At 38.8% G+C, this 13132-nt stretch overlaps 1 protein-coding gene across 2 annotated transcripts in view; it reads left to right on the top strand.

Annotated features, from left to right (window-relative positions):
- Shmt (serine hydroxymethyl transferase) overlaps window positions 1-8809 on the top strand; it is a 131813-nt gene extending 123004 nt beyond the window's left edge. For both annotated transcript variants that reach the window (XM_067150094.2, XM_067150093.2), the window contains exon 9: window positions 8473-8809. In XM_067150094.2, the coding sequence (XP_067006195.1) occupies window positions 8473-8639 (167 nt within the window). In that variant the 3' untranslated portion in view covers window positions 8640-8809. The remainder of the gene's footprint in view (window positions 1-8472) is intronic.
- Window positions 8810-13132: the final 4323 nt, after the last annotated feature.

Here is a 13132-nt window from a genome sequence, read left to right as displayed (position 1 = left end):
ATTCCTGGGTCAAAGATCTGAAAGAAAATATTTCAAAAATTAATGACAAAATCAGTAGCGTAGAATTAGACGTACATAAAGTCGAAGAGAAGATTGGAGGAATCGAGTGTGAATCCAACAGTTTTAAAACAGAAGTAGGCCAGAAATTTAGTGTGAATCCAACAGTTTTAAAACAGAAGTAGGCCAGAAATTTACGAAGTTTGAATCTGAGGTTAATAGAAAAATTTCAACCTGGAGAAAAACATTTCTGTAGGCAGTAGTCAACCTAGCAGAGGTATGGACCTCCCCCTTAGAATACCGGTCGGTCCCAGAGTATTTAAAGACAGCCTACTGGAATTTCATGGGAGACTCGAGGAGTGTCCTAAAGCATTTCTAAAAACATCGGAGTCTCTACTGGGTAGGACAAATATACCTACGGAAATATACTTGCAAATTGTCAGCCAACAGCTAAAAGCATCAGCAGGGACTTGGTGGCAGAACATTAAAGTGCTCAGCCTTGACTGGGAGGAATTTAAGATATAGTTCGTCCGGAGATTTGTCTCTGAGTCTGTCCATACTTCAGTTCAAAAAGTTCCTAACTGAAGTGCAACCCAGTGGAATAAGAGCAGGAGCTTTCGTAATTCAGTATCAGAAAAAAATGGTGATTACCGACTTTGTGTGGACCTACGTCAGGTAAATAACAAGACTATATCAGATGCCTACACCATGCCAGATCTTCGCTATCTGGTAAAGCAAGCGAGTGAGGCAAAAGTCTTCATTACCCTCGATTTGAACTCTGGCTACTGGCAAGTAGAAGTCGAAGAAGAGTCTCCCACATGGAGTCCACCTCTTGACTCCGAGTGCAACACTGACTGAAAGTTCATTCATTCTTTGGTGGTCCATTACCTTGACTTTTTTTTTTTAACTATAAATTTTCGTTTATTTGGGTTAAGTGGGTAGGGCCTTTGTTTAACTGGGCTATTATCCTTACAAATTATTTTTTGTTTTACCGTTGTAGTAAATCCGATTCTATCAGTAATGACCTCGGGGAACTTATTCAGCAACTTCTCAAGGCCTTCCTTCTTCTCCACCCTCAACAGTCCTGTTTTCAGTTTGGCCAGTACATTGGTTTCTAAAGTTTCCGACTCAGAGGCTTTATTTTCAACCCATGCCAACCTAATTCTATTTCTATTACCAAAGAATATTTAATTGGCTGTATAATCTATCAATACCCCATATTTAGCTAAGAAGTCGTATCCTAATATTATGTTAAGTATCAAAGCCTTGGCAACCCTCACAGGTTTATCTATGACTTCAGTAGAGCACTTGGCTTGAAGAAAGGTTCAACCCTCAATCTGGTAATGCATGTGATGAGCTGCCCCCCTTACTGTTGCCACCTTGGCAGGACGAATAGGTTTTAATAATTTTGCCACATTCAAACTCACAAACAAGTGTGAAGCTTAAGCGTGCGACGTAAAGCAGCTTGTAAATTTATGTTTACGTTTGTAGTTTGAGATTTACTATGCCTAACACAAATGTAACAATATCAGCAGTTCCCTTACACAGTACTTTCTGCCGAGTATTGGAAGCTGAAAACGTTTTTCTTCCTTACATCCTCGACCATAATCTCCTTTAATATCGTTCATTATCTTGCTGTATTTCCTTAATCGCAAATATTTAAATATGTATAAACATTTATGTTTCATCCAAGTTGTTTTATCAAAGATTATAAATTATAACGTTTCTTTGATCCACGTTACAGTTCCTTAACAGTGAAATATAGGCCTAAGGCTTGGAGCCAGATATCCCTCCCTAACCAATTAAAAAAATACAGTATAAACCATGTGTGTGTATTTCATACTTTATTAATTTCTAAAACACTTGTTGCACCATGTTCTTATATTGAATTTCACCAGTATTTCAGTAATTTACCCTTTCCTTTTTCACATGAATCTACAAACAACTAAACAGGGCAAGGTTATACTAAATACGTACCAAACTTTGTTTCCATATCAGATTGCTGTCCAGGATGTGTTCCAACATGATCAAGTTCGGGACCAATCCCAAACCGGCACGTGCGCACAGGGCGATGCATGAATCCGCTGGTGACCGCCAGAAACTCGTGTGTTGGAACTAACCCTTTTAAAACATGTCCTTGAAATAGAATAGTCCCTGTAAAATTGGTCTTTTATATAAATCCATTCTTAATGTTAGTCCTGTAGACTATTCAAACATGCTAGTTGAGGTGGCAAAGTGAATCTAATTTTTATAGAAGAGGGGACTCCTCAAGGTCTAAAGAAAGTTGCATTGAATAATGCGGGTCTCGTGAACCACTGTGGAAAATGTTGAAATGCAGTATTCAGTTTGGGAGTCTGGAAGATGTTTCTTTCCTTTTTTACTATTTTGTTTTATGTCTCACCAACACAGATAGGTCTTGTGATGACGGAATAGGAAAGGGCTAGAAGTGGGAAGGAATTGGCTGTGGCCTGAATTAAGGTACACATTTGTCTGGTGTGAAAATGGGAAACCACAGAAAACCATCTTCAGGGCTACCAACAGTGGGGTTTGAACCCATTATCTCGCAATGCAAGCTCGCGGCTGTGCGCCCCTAACCGCAGAGCCAACTCACCTGGTAGAAGAATAAGATGAAGCTGAGAAAAATGAAGTAAATTTATGATGAGAGCTTAAAATGTAAATAGGAAGAGATAGAAAACACACTCTGCCTCTTTTATTCCTTACAGCTGACACCCCTCAAGTGACGTGACCGGTCGTAGCGGCAGCTGTTGCACATCTGGTGGTGTAACCATGTGTCTTTGTGTGCAAAGGAACGTGTTTGGGTGAGAGGGAGGGTTAGAGGAAGGAGAAAGTGCACTAGCAAGGGAAATGTGTGTGAGGGTTTTTTTAGTTACAGAAAGTACAGCCTTTTTATTTCTGAGCAAATCAAGGAAAGAAGGTATTTGGTCATATAACGGAGTTCAATTTTCTAAAATGTCATTTAAATTATTATGAAACTGATCCAAAAATATGCTTTCTAAGATATTCATGAGGTTGTTCTTGTTGACCCTTTGCAAAAAACATGCTTCTTGAATAAATTTGAAATATTCCAGGATTGTTGTAGGTGAAGGTTGCAAATTTAGGTTTTTATGTGATTCCAGAACTAACTTAGAACATTGTTTTTTTTACCAATTTTTTCCAATCATTCTGTTAATGGTATTGATGCTAAACCCATTGAACCTAGCGAAGTTATGTATAAATTGCAATTCATTATTAAACTCTGTGCAAAAGGGGCAAGTTAAATGCACAATAAATAAAGCTATGATAAGCTGCTCTTTTCCAACCTGTAATACTAATCATCATTTGTTTTTTAATCACAATGTTGTTCATTCTAATAGTGGTGGTTTTTCTGGCTCAGACATATATAGGCTTGCTTATGTCCATTGTAAAGCTGTAGTTTTACAACCCGATACCTGGAACATGTTAACACTAAAAAACATCTTCCTCCAGGAGAATTCATTTGAGCGAAGCTGGTCTCTCATTCACCTCAGTCAATAAAAATTTGACCATTTTGCAAAGGTCGAGGGCAATCTCGTGAATGTCTAAGAAAGCATATTGATATTTTTTGCATCAGTTTCATATGTAGTAATAATTTTAATTTTAATGATATTTTAGAAAATAGAAGCTCAATATATGACCAAATACATTCTTTCCTTGATTTGCTCAGAAATAAAAAAGATGAATTTATGTTACTAAAAACCCTTCTATACATTTCCCTTGCTAGTATCTTTTCTCCTTCTCCTTCCTCTACCCCTCCCCTCCGGCCTTCACCCAATCAAGCTCCTTCGCGCACCAAGACGCACAGTTACAAGATGAGATAAGCAACAGTGGCTGCTAAGACCAGTCACATCACTTCAGGTTTGTCAGCTGTAAGGAATTTTTAAAAAAGGGGAGGGAGGGGGTGCGTGTGTTTTCTATCTCTTCCTGCTTAAATTTTAGGCCCTCGTCATAATTTTACCCGGTGACCCTGGGGATGATTTTCCGTGGTTTCCTATTTTCACAGCAGGCTGTACCTTACTTAAGGCCACGGCCGCTTCCTTCCCATTCCTAGGCCTTTTCTGTCCCATCGGCGCCATAAGACCTATCTGTGTTGGTGCGACGTAAAGCAAAAATAGCGTAATTTTACCTTATTTTTCTCAGTTTCTTTTTCTTCTTCCTCTCCTTCTTCCAGACTCCCAAATTGAATATCGCATTGCAACATTTTTCCACAGTGGTTCAATGCAACTTTCTTTCGACCTTGAGGAGTCCCATCTTCTATAAAAATTAGATTAATTTTGCCACCTCAAACAGCATGTTTTGCAGGACTAACTTTAACAATGGATTTATATAAAAGACCAATTTTATAAGGCCAGTTCCATCTCAAGGATTCATTTTAAAGTGTAATTTTAAGTATAATAAGAAGGAATGTATGTGTCCAACTCGTTGGCTGGTCAGCATACTGGCCTTCGGTTCAGAGGATCCTGGGTTCGATTCTGGGCCGGGTCGGGGATTTTAATTGCTTCTGATTAATTAGTCTGGCTTGGGAATTGGGTGTTTGTGTCCGTCCCAACACACTCCTCTTCATATTCACACAACACACTACACTACCAACCACCACAGAAACATGCAATAGTGATTACATTCCTCCATATAGGGTTGGCATCAGGAAGGGTATCCGGCCATAAAACAGGGCCAAATCCACATGTGCGATGCAGTTCGCACCCACGACCCCACAGGTGTGAGAAAAGTGGTAGGAAAAGGAGGAATGTATGTGTGTTTTTTTATTTAACGACTAATCAGTGGTTGTAAGCACTGTTTGGGATTTTAGTGTACACAGTGCATGTTTGTCATTTTTAAGAATCGTTAGTGTTTCACTACTCTTTATTGCCTACTAGCCGATGTACCCATGCTTTGCTATGGAATTCTACATTGTATACAAAATTCTAGGTTAGGTAGTGTACATGTAAGATTGTATTGAATTGCATAGCTCTTTACGTTACCCCAGAAACGTGACTGGGTAGTCACCATACGTCTTTTCTCATGTGAAGACTGGGTTAGGAAATTTTCATTATAATGGTAGGCCCTCTTTCCTGTGCCAGCTGAACTAACCAATTATGGTTAAAATTCCCCGCCCTGCCGGGAATCAAACCCGAGACACCTGTGACCAAAGGCCAGCACGCTAACCATTTAGCCACGGAGCCAAACATGACACTGGAAAATTTATAAGAACATGTATGGTATGGTAGGCCTACCTTCCTTCCATCTTATTGACTTACAGAAGCTTCTCCATCAGCAGAAATTTGCTGTAGATTGAAAGAAGCAGCAGTGGCAGATTTTGCCTGTCTAAGAAACCCTCTGTCAAAGGTTTGTTGAAAGCAGTTACCCTGTAGCCTTGATTTTACATTCAACAATCTCTCCAAATCCTTCACCAATAGATGACCTGAACTGTGTTTGTGTTTTAGTCACCTGACTAAATATCCTCTCACCATTCTGCGTTACTGTGAGGGATTGTTAAAATACCAAGCATAACACAAACTAATCTATCATATTTCAGGCTCCCATCACCACTTCTTAATTGTCCTACTATCAGTTCAGTCAAGTTTGGGGAGTTTTCATTATGATGGCAGACACTTACGTAGTTTCTAAAGACTGTAAACAGCATTATTTTTCCAAATTGTGACTATGTATTGTATGTTGTGGTTAAGTGTAGGAGGGGTGCTGTGGGCCCTAACTTTGCCACATACAAAAACCAAACCCCACGGCACTTAACACCCTATGAAAGGGCCTTGGCCTGCCCAGCGACTGCTGCTTAGCCCGAAGGCCTGCAGATTACAAGGGGTCGTGTGGTCAGCACGATGCATCCTCTCGGCCGTGCCACATACAAGCATAGAATAAATAAATAAATAAATAAATATGTGAGTCATAATCTTTGCCATACTGCCAGCCTTTCTCTATTGTCGCATTTAAGAAAATGAGGTTTCTCATTCTGCCGCACCAAAACCTATATTGCACCTCTTCCCCCTGCGGTAGATGGAGTGCCAGAAGAGGCAAGTCTGTAGCATCTCTACTCCATGTTAAGATTGGTATTGATATGTGCTGGCAGTAGCTTTAAAATGCGTAAGAGAGTGGCGGCTTCATCAGTACTAATAGCCTAACATAACATCTAGATTTGTTGTTTAGTTATTGTTAAATACAGATTATGAAAGTGGTGTAGGCTACATATTAACTTATTTATGTACTTACAAATTCATAAGCTATCATATGGTTTCTTGGTGTGATAAGTTTTGTCCATCATAGTTTTTATAACCATGCCTAGGCATAAACTTTGAAAAGTTATTTTGGAAATGGTACCATTTAGGCCTAGTCTTGTCTCCCACTTCATCTGTTTAACTGCTGGAGTCATCTATATCACTAACATAACTATTCTTTTAGCCTTTATTGTGCCATCTCTACTACTGCAATCATAGATGGTACTTCACAATCTTGGTGTACTGCAACTTTGATTCTTAAAAGTATGAAATAAACTGCTATCGAGTGCCATGTAGTGACTGAACTTGATACTGCAGAGTACCACGAATATATAGTTATAACCAAACCCATAAAAATTGTGCACAGGGATTTTAAATAATTTAATTATTAAATCTTATCCTGGAGACCGTAGACGTATGGGTATGGTCAATTTTGCAAATACGGAAGCATGTAGAATCTAAGAGCATGTTTGCTAGAATGTTCAGAAGTATCCTGCATTAGTCTAATTACAGTAAAATCTCGTTAATTCGAAGTCGTCGGGACTCAAAAATCGGTCTTCGAATTACGTCATTTCGAATTAACCACTAATAAGCAATTCAGAAGTACCAACCCTTGCTGCATTACAGAATATTCTAAGACCCGTTACTGCATGCAGTTAACCTTGATTCACAGTTTATACCTTTCAAATGCCATGAAAAATGAACTATTTCCAAAATGTATCCAATAAGGTGCATTTACAGTATTCAAATAATGCACTTGGATGTCTCACTGGCAAACATAACCTCACGCAATGAAAGAAAGAAAGAAAGAAAAAAGCACGATTCAAAGACGACGAGAAATCTATGCTGGCTCCCATATGAAAGTGCTTTATTCATTGGATTACTATACTGTATGCATTTTAGATGCCTTGTATTTACACAGAAAGTACCCGATGCCCTTAAAATCGAACTTTCCTGTGACTCTATCCTTGTACGATTTCCCGCCATGGCACTCCTCTCGTACTTGAGAAATGTGAACAACTGCCGCGTCACAAAGTATCCTAAGACATTAATACATGCAATCACCTCGATTCACAGTTCAAACCTTTCAAATGCTATGGAAAAAAATCTATTTCCGAAATGTATCCAACAAGGTGCATTCACAATGTTCAAATAATGCACTTGGATAAATCCTTGACAAACATAACCTCACGCAACGAAAGAAGAAAAAAAATCAAAGACGAGGATAAATTATGCTGGTTCCCCTGTGCAAATGCATTATTTTTTGGATTTCTATACTTTATGCATTTTTAGATGCTTTGTACTGCCATGGAAAGTGCCCAACGCCCTCAAAACATTGTGGCTTATCGAACTTTACTATGACGAGGGGATAAAGATTCTCGCTTCCATGTGCATAGCAACGCACTACTATGACCCCCATCCCCCACCCTTGTACGATTCCCTGGCTGGCACTTTCCCCTTTAAAACCATAAGACCGTTTGGGCTCGCAATTAAAATAAAGCAATGCAGTTTCATCGGCAATGACAATATTGTTCGGCGCCTACGAATTTTATTATATGAGTCACGTTTTTTCGTCAACTGCCGGCATTGCCAGTGTTCTGTTTTTCCGCACACTGGCTGTTGCGTGATATTTTGGCGTTCCTTAAAAGGTTGGATACAAAAGAATTCCGATTTCATTTAACTTAGCAACCATGAAGTGCGCTGTAGACCCACCGAAGTGAGTGTAAGTGCGGAAAGCTACCGCTCCGCGTTCTGGAACACGCGTTCTATTATGACGCGGATGAATTTCGAGTTGAAATTACTCTATGACATACTATTGTTTTAAAATGTAAAGGCAGTTTCGAATTAAAAGTTTTGATTTCAGTAATGGGTCCGACATTGTACTTCGAATTACAAATTATCCGTATTTCAAATTAAACAATTTAAATAACATGCAAAACTGTATCTCATGTTTCCGGGAATGAGAGCTTCTTCGAATTAGGCGGGGTTTTGAATTAACCGATTTCGAATTATCGAGGTTCTACTGTATACCTAATGTATGATGCCTGTTTTAAGACACAGAATTTTAATACCCTGATAGAGGTAAAACTTAGTTATAGAAGTTGAAAGGTTGAAATTGTTTTTTCACTATTGTATGTACATTATTTCTTTTATATTTTGTTTTTAAGACTATTTACTTCCTTCGTTTCTTAAAATATATTTTTTGTCATAGGTTTACAGCTGGCCAAAGAAGTGACAAAAACTTCTGGACCTAAACTTGTAGACTTCAAACGAGTACTGAAAGAAGATGCCACTTTCGCTACTAAAGTGAAGTCATTACGAGCTGAAGTTGAGGCTTTTGCAGATACCTTTACCCTTCCTGGGTATTCAGACTATTAATCTTCTGCATTGAATCTGTGTCAGAAAAATATATTTTTTAATTAATATATGTTTAATTTATATTTTAGTTGTGTTAACAATTTATCATTCAAGATAAATGTTGTAATATAGTGTAAGAAACATTTTGTAAAAAAAAGAATGAAGCTCAAATACATTTTTATACATAGACATGCACGCTGTATCTCAAGAAACGGTATGTATTTCATGTGTGTGGTGTTTCTCTTTTTTAAGATGAGGCCAAGCCAGGTAAAAGTTCACCAAAAAAAATTAAGATGTTTAATACAGTAGACTTCCGTTATAGCGAGTACGGCATATAACGAGAACCCGTTATAACGACAATTTTTGTCTGTCCCTTCAAAATTCCTGTATTAAACCGTGTATTATCCTCCGGTTACAGTAAGAGTCCTATCACTGATGCATGCGTTATTACGAGCGATTAAACGCGCGATTTTTCCCGTTACCAATATTTATGCACCCTAGCAATGATGTTGCATGCGATCGATTACCTTTAGTATCGTTTTATCGCTATGTCCACTAGAGAGTTTTCTCGTAGACATTCGAAGGCGATGTCATGGTCGATTAGTAATACCCATCGACTACTGTTCCGTAAAGAAAATTTGAAATGGAAGAGAACACGTTTTCGTAATAAATGCGCAAATAATGTGTCCGATAACAGTTGTTTATCCATTAAAAATAATGGCTGCCTAAACGATCGTTTATTTTTAATGGAAAATACAAGAATGGGGATACACCTCAAGATATGGCAGAGTGCATGATTTCAGAGGTTAGTTTATATTTTCTTGCGTCTGGTTAAATTACAGAAAGGTTGTTATCTTGTAAATTTATAGCGAGGAGGTTATCTACATGTGTTTGAAGTGTGTTTTCATGATACACATATGGTTAGGTTAGGTGATGCTGTTTGAAGAAAACTGAGCTATTTGCCACAGAACCCTCTGGAGTGATACCGTATTTCTCCAAATGCAAGGCATTGTTTTTTTTCTCAGAATCTCATGCGAAAAATCAAGGGTTGTTTTGCATTTGCGGCCTAACAGTAATGAACACCACTGGCAACTACCGTGGTAACCACGCTGCTTCATTCCATCACCGCACGCGCACGCACGCACGCACACACAAAACTCGTTGACAATAAACAACCGCCTTTTTATTGCATCGCTAGCCGCGGCAACCGGTTGTACAGTGCCTCTGTGTAATGTCACTGGATCTTGGGGAATAGTGAAGAGAGAATGACGTTCTGTTAGCCTCTACAAAAACGTTTCTCAAATCTGTAGAATGGCATCAAAACATGCGAGCCTTTGAATTCTTAGAAAGGCCACAGCTACTCAGTGGCAGAGTTATAACGTGTCCATTGTAATAGATACTTAGTAAAATTATGTTTTATAGACAGTAAATATACGTGGAACAGGTATTGCCGGCAAATTTTCAACGGGATCTCGTCGATGTTATGATGCCAACTTTGAGTTAATGGTTGTTATATACTCTGAAATAAAGAATAATTGTGCAGCCACAAATACACCATAGGCCTAACTAAAGGCAATGTTCGGCGTTAGCGTGAAGAAAAAGATAGCTAAAAAATGTGTACTGTACAAAAAATACATTCAGTTGTCCGCAGCAAGGAAGCTTTAAAGAAGTCTTAGATTAAATTGTGAGGTATGTGCATGAAAAAAGCAAGGGTGGAATGGCCATACTGTGGCGCAATAGGCTCATTCGTTGGCCGATGCCGGCAAGCAAGACGTAAGTGTAGCAGTAGGCGGTTATATCTGACACTGAGTAAAAGTAACAGTTTTATAGACAGCAAGAGAAGTCTCTCTCATGAAGAGTCTAGATTTTCTTCTGACGATGCAGAGCAAAATTATCTGCGAAACATACAGAATTTCACCTTATTTTCTTGACACGGCATAAGCTCAAAAGCCTATATCATATCATTTCTAGCTTTCCTGATTGATCGTCGTATTGTAGAGACGTATGGAATAGTTATTGCCGGCAAATTTTCAACGGGTTCTCTTCAGTATTATGATGCAATTTTAAATTAATGGTCATTAAACCCGCAAAAATAAAGAATAATTGTGCAGCTGCAAAAAAATTACGGCATAAAGAAAGCCAATGTTTGGCATCTAAACTTGCGTACACTACAACAAAGGCATTCATATAATTTTACAAAGCAACTTTCACAAAGCGACTTTTACACAAAATTCTGATATAGGTACAATCCATTATAGCGAGTAAATATTTCGCTGTTATGAATTCTCACTGTAATGACTTCTACTTTATTTACAAGAAGGCTATTGTGATTTATGATGACCTGATTCCAATTTTTTGTAGGAAAAAGTGGGGGTTGTCTTGTATTCCGAGAAATACAGTACTGTAATTTTTTCAGAATGAAATTAAACGTATACTTTCATGTAGTATCGGATTTCGAAAACTAACAAACAAGTAAGCCGTAGTGTGGAAATCATCCGCGGACACGCAAGTTTTGAACCAACTGATTGCCGTTTCATATCGATTTTAATGTGTATAGGGTTCTCCCCGACTTTTACACAAAATTCTGATATAGGTACAATCCATTATAGCGAGTAAATATTTCGCTGTTATGAATTCTCACTGTAATGACTTCTACTTTATTTACAAGAAGGCTATTGTGATTTATGATGACCTGATTTAAATTTTTTGAAGGAAAAAGTGGGGGTTGTCTTGTATTCCGAGAAATACAGTACTGTAATTTTTTCAGAATGAAATTAAACGTATACTTTCATGTAGTATCGGATTTCGAAAACTAACAAACAAGTAAGCCGTAGTGTGGAAATCATCCGCGGACACGCAAGTTTTGAACCAACTGATTGCCGTTTCATATCGATTTTAATGTGTATAGGGTTCTCCCCGACTTTTACACAAAATTCTGATATAGGTACAATCCATTATAGCGAGTAAATATTTCGCTGTTATGAATTCTCACTGTAATGAATTCTACTTTATTTACAAGAAGGCTATTGTGATTTATGATGACTATGAACAATGGCAGAATGATATACCGTATAATTTCGAGTACTACCCGCACTGTTTTTTCGAACATATCGCTTCCAAAATTGGGTGCGAGTCTTATTTAAAATTTTGGGAAATTTATCTTTCGGAATGCGCGTAAATCGGGCATCACCGCCGGTGCGGCTTGGCAACAGTGCTCTCTCCGCTCCCAGTATACGCTATTTCCGTGCTTGGTGTCGGTCTCATGCACGTTCTCGGAGTATTAACATGATTTCCACAAAGCGTTTGTGATCTTTTACTGCGAGTGAAAAACTGAAAGTAGTTCGAGAAGCCAAAATTATTGGAAATCGTGCCGCCGGTAGGAAATACGATATTGACGAGTCGTGTATTCGCGATTGGAGAAAGAAGAAAAATGTGCTATTAACATGTGGTGATTGTAGAGCTTTTCGTGGACTGAGTGTACAGTTTCCAGAAATTGAAAAAAAAAAAACTTTATAAATATGTGACAGAAAGGTGGGAATTGGGATATGGTGTGTTAATCGAAATGTGTCAGCTAAAGGCATTAGAGATCGCAAAGGAACTTTCAACGGAAGGGTGTAAGGCAAGCTGAGGGTGGGTTTGTAATTTTTATAAAGCAAATGGGTTGAGCGTACGAAGGCGTACCTCAATTTCACAGTCTTCCTGGTGCCTACGATGAGAAGTTATTGTCGTTTCAGCGTCACATAATTCGGTTGCGGAAGGAAAATGCATATTTGCTTTCCCAAATTGGCAATGCTGATCAGACGCCAGTCTACTTTGAAATGCCTGTGGATAGGACTGTGAATATTAAGGGTGCGAAAAGTGTTACCATTAGAACAGGTGGTAATGAAAAACAACGGTGTACAGTAATGTTGTGTATTCTCGCCGGCGGAACCAAATTGCCGCCGTACATTTTTCTCAAGCGAAAGACTTCCTAAAAATCTACCCGCGGGTGTTATCGTCAGATCTCAGAACTCCGGCTGGATGGACAGTTCACTTGTGGAAGCAACGTCACTCTGGTGCATTATTGGGACAAAAGAGCTTGCTTGTTCTCGACAGTTTCCACGGCCACACAACAGATGTGAAGAAACATATGAAGGTTGGGAAAACCGACCTAGCAGTCATTCCGGGCGGGATGAAATCTATGCTACAGCCGCTGGATGTCTGCAAGAACCGTCCATTTAAAGCAGCCTTGAAACAGCTCTATACATAATGAATGGCGGGCGATAATCGCACACTAACGCCAACTGGTCGCATTCAGCGCCCGGAAGTTCAGCTGCTGTGTTCGTGGATTTTGACAACATGGATTCGTATCCCTGGAGACCTCGTACGGAAGAGCTTCAGGAAATGTAGCATTTCTAATGCTATGGATGGCAGTGACGACGACATTTTGTGGGAAGTTGATGGTGATGAAAGTTTCGAAGTTGGTACTGATGATGATGATGAATGAACTCGTTGGATATCTTTCTGGAAATGTT

This window comes from Anabrus simplex, chromosome 6 (assembly GCF_040414725.1).
Source record: "Anabrus simplex isolate iqAnaSimp1 chromosome 6, ASM4041472v1, whole genome shotgun sequence".
NCBI lineage: Eukaryota > Metazoa > Arthropoda > Insecta > Orthoptera > Tettigoniidae > Anabrus > Anabrus simplex.
This window is presented reverse-complemented; position numbering and strand designations above follow the sequence as displayed.